The 5,889-nt window shown below is 31.3% G+C and overlaps 1 protein-coding gene across 1 annotated transcript; it reads right to left on the reverse strand.

Annotated features, from left to right (window-relative positions):
* Positions 1–1,625: 1,625 nt before the first annotated feature.
* XTH8 (xyloglucan endotransglucosylase/hydrolase 8) lies at positions 1,626–4,273 on the reverse strand. Its single transcript, XM_089459502.1, has 4 exons — positions 3,799–4,273; positions 3,561–3,661; positions 3,160–3,356; positions 1,626–2,409 (listed from the first exon to the last, which is right to left on the reverse strand). The coding sequence occupies exons 1-4, from the start codon at positions 3,977–3,979 to the stop codon at positions 2,007–2,009; spliced, it is 882 nt and encodes a 293-aa protein (XP_089315628.1). The 5' UTR covers positions 3,980–4,273; the 3' UTR covers positions 1,626–2,006.
* Between the last annotated feature and the right edge of the window lie 1,616 nt (positions 4,274–5,889).

The raw sequence follows: 5,889 nt of genomic DNA on the forward strand, positions 1-5,889 counted from the left end.
TTTTATTTTGAAAATTTATTATTATCAATTTAATATATTATAATTTTTTAGGTTAGAAGTTCATTTTACAGTCTAGTATGAGAGGATGGGTAAGTTTGTTCATTTTTCTGTTTTCCTTTAAAATAATAATAAAAAATAAAAATTATGTTTTAAATAGAAAAATAATGTCTGATATGATAAAAAAAATGAATAGCAATAAAAAAATGTATGAGTAAGATGTTTATTGAGCTCAGAGGCTCATTCTACAGCCCAGTATGAGACGCTGTGTAAGTTTGTCTGTCCATCTGTTCCCCTTTAAAATAATAATAAAAATAAAAATTAGGTTTTAAATAGAAAAATAATGTCTGCTATAATAATAAAAAATGAATAGAAATAAAAAAATGTAGGAGTAAGATGTTTAAATGTTATATTTTTCAAAAATATTTTAACAAAAGATTTAAATAGACTATTTGAAGATCTATGTTATTTATGTTATCAACTTCATATATATATATATAATGGTTAAAATAAAACATTTTAATGTTGTATATAAAAAATTATTCAATGTGGGTTATTAATAAAATATTTTAATAAGAATTAATATTGACATCTATAATTTAAAAAAGAAAATTAAAAAATTAATGTATATATCATAAAGAAAATTAAGCTTTTATAGTTAGAACATTTATTTAGTCATATATATACTCTATTTAGCATTAAAAATACAATTTAAACAATGAAAAATACCACATTGTATTTTGCACTCTAAAAAATTTCCACTTGAAAAAAATTGATCTCTTTGGGTTCATGTTAGATCTGTACTTGAGATAGATCTATGTTGTATATTTTTAAGTGATATACAACATGTGTCTCCTCCTAAGAAGTCACAGGTTCAAAACCAAAGGGGGTCTATGTATGTCTTCAAATCACTGCGAGGAGGTGGGTCCCTTGTCCCACAAACAAGAGGATCTCATACACCAACCTGGTCTAACTTAACCTTTGACCTTAAAATTTCAAGTTAAATATTACCAATAATGTATAATATCTTAACCTATATGTTACAAGTTTTGAAGTTTTTTCTGACATATTTCTATTTATTATAGATTTAAGAGGTTTTCTAACTTATTTTTTAGCTTACTCAAAATTTCACCTGAATTTATTATAATCACAAATTCACATGTTTTCCACATATTTAAATTGTAAACTCTAGACAATCCAAATACTCTATGACTTTTTCAAAATACTAAATTCCTGCCCATAACTCCAAAACTTCTACTAGTCAAACCTAACCATTTATAATTTAACAACGATCTTAAACTATCTTTCCCATCTTATTACCACTTACCTAACATTTCCCTTGAAATTAAACTCAGTTAAATGGAAAAACAAACCATGTTCTTAACCATTAAAATTACAAAAACAAGATTTCGATGATATGCGTGCCATTTTCGTGCAATCTTCCATTCAATTCACATTTGTTTTGTTTGAAATTTAAACAGATTATTTAAACATAATAACCAAAAAAAATTCAAAAGCTTATAATATTACAATTTTGCATAATTTTCCAGAATTGTCGAGTAATAATGTGGAAGGGACAGAAGAGGAAGAGTTCAATTTCAATTGGAAAACATAATTACCGCACCGAATCCATACGAAAGTTCAGATGCATGAATTGTTAAACTGGAAGAAGAAATTACAGAGGCCCATATTACTGACTTGAATTAAAAAATAAATTAAATAATCTAGACTGTATACAAATGCAATCTCCCCAGCTTTATTGAAGGCTACTGTTTCCTGCGTATCTCTGTAACACAAGATTGAGATTCCTCATCTTTCGCTTTCTTGCCCAGTCGATCAAGATCACAGAGCAAACATACATTGCCAATAATTATAAAAAAACTTGAATCCGCGTCTGTGGATGATGGATTTGGGCACACATAGCACAGACAATCCGATAAGAATCAAAAAATTCAGAGAAGAATCAAACTACAGACAGGTGCCTGATTCATGTGAGCAGGCCCTGCAGGCTACCAGGGACCAACGCTGCATTCAGCGGGGAGTGTGCCATTAAAGCGTTTCGTGTCTTGGCAGTAATCATATATGAGGAAATTCCTTCTTGCCCAAGCATAGTCCAATTTCTGGGCATCTGTAAGCGTCCAGGCCGGTGGCTTATCCCACCAGTTTTCCCCTGTTGTGGACACGCAGGCCGGAAATGGATCCTCCCACATACACGCATCTGCGTTGAAATTCTGGTAAGATGAAATGAAGGGTGCGTTGGACCAGTTGGTCTTATCCAGCCCTCCCCTTGTCGCCCAACTATCTGCATTCCAGATGCTGGAAAATAGGGACATTGGCCGATTCTTGGGATACACATTGTCCGTAACATTGGTGTGCCTGTGCACTCTCAGCGGAACCAAATCCACAAAAAATCTGTGCCATTGAAAAAACAGTCAGGTTGTTAAGAATTTTCTTCAGTCAGGTCTTTAAGAATTTTCGGAAGAAACTTGTGTAAAACTAAATTCAGTCAGGTCTTTAAGAATTTTCGTAAGAAACTTCTGTAAAAGAAAGATTTAATTTGTGAGAATTTTTGAAAAAAAAAGCTATGTAAAAAATTTAACTGGTGGTGCTGAGAAATCTAAAAATAGAAAAAGCCACTTAAAGATCACAAGGTTGCCATTAACAAAGAATTTAAAAGAGCCACTAAAAGATCACGAGGTAGCCATGAAAATAATGAGTCTTTAAAAAGAAAAAGCCACAAAAAGATCACAAGGTAGCCATTAAAGGCATTAATAATTTTCTTTTCAAGAGAGTAAGGCAGGTTACAGCTTTGATATCTGCTTAAAATGCAGAAAGCTTAATGATGTTTAAACTAGTGCTGAGAATTCTTTAAATAGAAAAAGGCACAAAAAGATCACAATGTAGCCATTAAAAAATTTAATAATTTTCTTTTCAAGAGAGTATAACTCAGGTTTCAGCTTTGATATCTGCATTTTCTGCTTAAAATGCAGAAAATTAATGATGATTAAACTAGAGCTAAGTAATCTTTAAAAAGTAAAAGCCACAAAAGATCACAAGGTACCCTTAAAACAATTAATAATTTTCTTTTCAAGACAGTACGTCAGGTTTCAAGTTTGATATCTGCTTAAAATATAGTAGGTTTCACCTAGGATTTCTACATACATAAGCTGATGGTAGTTCCAGAGAAAGGAGTATGTATGAAAGTCGGCCGTGGGATCGAACCAGAGCTCATTTCTCTGTTCTCTCCCTCCAACGCCATTCACGTATATGTTTGTTTGCAGAGCATAGGGCTGCCCGCTTACGTTCCCCAGGAATTCGAAATCCAGCTCGTCTCTTGTCTCAAAGTCTTTGGAGGCCATCTGCAATAAATTATCCCAAATAGAAAAGCAAGAAGCTTAGACCAGTACAGATCTCATATGCAAAAATCATCTTTACAATCCAACATTGCTTTCATCAAGGCTTAAAAGTTGCCTATATTGAATCTTTTTTGTACTAGAAGAATCGGCAATTAGGCCGATCTTGTACACTGTCTATCCAAAATCTAGAAACAAATAGATTCTCACATAATAAGTAGTCACAACTCCTGCAGAATCTCCTGCAACGAGCTTGAGCTTCATGGTGAAGAATCCAAATTTGTAGCTGTGTTTTGTCTGAAAACCAGAACCTACACGCACGCAATGCCAGCAATTACAAATTGCCCTGTTTTCATGGATTGCAGGCATTGTGCATTAACACTTTAAAAGATTCTGACTCGAATCAAACTTTGAAAACAAAAGAGGGATACAGAATCAGAAATTATACCCGTCTTCTTATCAAGCATCAACTCCCAGATTTGGCCATCATCAGATGTCTTCACATGATCACTTGCATACAATATCTGAAAATCGTCATTGAAGATCTGATTGGCGGCACTGACCTCTGATTGAAGAGACGCCACTAATAAGATCGCAGAAGCCAATACGATTGGGATTATTCGAGCCATCTTCTTCACCGTGACTGACTGAATTAACCCTTCCCTCGAGCAGACCTCCTTTTCTGGATTTGAGACGAATCAGTGGGCAGCTAATAAGTGTAAAGACGACCCAAGCGGCGGGGCATCCTCAACGAACAGTGCAGCAGGCATGAGATGGTAGGGCATCCCCACCATTCAAATCTAAGGTCATGGACGACAAGCTCGGTATTTATATATATATTTGTGAAAGTGAATCGCACCATTCCGTTCGGGCAGGCCTTTCCCGGTCTTTCTGGCCTCGATCTACTCCAAAAAGAGACCTCATGAGTCACGACTGGTTAGCCCCAAAATATAAAACAAGGTTCGCCAACTGGATAAACAGTGCTGGCAACTCAGCACTTCATTTTTTTTTGCTCAATTATTGGCTTCCACGGAATTATTATAACTTTACTGCTGACGAAGGGACGTAGGGATAATGGAATCTTTTGGATTCTCAAAATTGGAACATGCAAATCATGTAACAAAAGGATTCCGATGTGAATTTCTTGAAAATATTTTTAATGTAAAAAGAGGGATAGGAATATGTTCACTAAGATAATTTTGAAGTAAATATTATGCACAAATATATTTGTTAAGAATCTTGTTTCTTATTAAGAAGTGTGAGTTTAGTTTAATTACAGTGTAATTTGTTTATTGGATTTTCTCGTATATATTTTTGGTCAATTTTGCTTAAAAGTGATTTTAGGAAAATGATAAATTTGAATGATGTAATTTACATCATGTAAGTTAAATTTATTTATATAAAAATACAGTGATCAAAATTCACATATAAAAATTATATTATTAAATTCTAATTATATTAATAAAAACATCACAAAATTAAACTATATTTTCATTAAAAATTAAATAATAATTAAACTTTAATTTCCAATAAATTTTATTTTCCAATAAATAATAAATTAGATTCAAGTTCTCCACTTCAATTTCCAATATATAATAGATTATGTTGTTTTTTCAATTTCAATTTCCAAGATAATAGATTATGTTTTTTTTTATCGACTTCAATTTTTAATAAATAATAATTATATTCTAATTTTTTCTCAACTTCAATTTTTAATAAATAATAATTATATTTCAATTTCCAGTAAATAATAAATTAGAATCCTATTTTCCAAAATGATTTGAATTAGTTTCAATTAAATTATAATAAATAATAATTATATTCCAATTTCTAATAAATAATAGTTTCACTTAAATTATAAGAATGAAGTCTATTTTAAGGAAACAGGTTAACGGCCCAAGACCCAGAGGCATCTGGCAGGAGTGAAAGCCTGCTCCCTTACGGACCACCAGCGGGTTATTACAGGTGGCGTGGTTTTCCTTGATAACGGTGATGAGTCAAATCGACATTCGCGGATAGCAGCCAGAGATGGTTGTCCTCACTGTTGGTTTGACACCTGAGTTTGATAAGTTTTGCCACCTTCGGAAAAAAAGAATCAAGTCTATTTTTTCTTTAAACGAGATATTTTATATATATATATATATATATATATATATAATTATAAATATAATTATAATTATATTTTACAATAAGTTTTATTTAAAATTTAATCAAATATTATTAAATTAATAAATTTAACAAGTTAAATTTATATAAATTAGATATATAGTTTTGAAGATGAATCTCAATAGGGGTTTGAAACACATTAGTTATAAAGTTTTGATGTGATTTATCTGAAAGAATTATGCTTGAATCATAAATCACATAAGACTCCTGGCTAAGATATTAGATATCTAAAATTAATTTTAGTGTTCTAATTTTATTCATATAAAATTAATTTCAGTGTTCTAATTTTATTCATATATTTAAAAATGTGTTTCCAATATAAAATAATAATATCAAAAATTATATTTTCTCATTTTAATAAAAAATACAAACA

Source organism: Pinus tabuliformis, chromosome 7 (genome assembly GCF_031772625.1).
Source record: "Pinus tabuliformis cultivar Carrire ecotype Pingquan chromosome 7, CPIR1, whole genome shotgun sequence".
NCBI classification, from domain to species: Eukaryota; Viridiplantae; Streptophyta; class Pinopsida; order Pinales; family Pinaceae; genus Pinus; species Pinus tabuliformis.

Coding starts and splice junctions, on each gene's coding strand:
- XTH8 (XM_089459502.1), bottom strand. CDS start 3,979: ATGGCTCGAATAATCCCAATCGTATTGGCTTCTGCGATCTTATTAGTG. Junction 3,662..3,798: donor GATGCTTGATAAGAAGACGG/GTATAATTTCTG, acceptor GCGTGCGTGTAG/GTTCTGGTTTTCAGACAAAA. Junction 3,357..3,560: donor GAGTTGTGACTACTTATTAT/GTGAGAATCTAT, acceptor AATTTATTGCAG/ATGGCCTCCAAAGACTTTGA.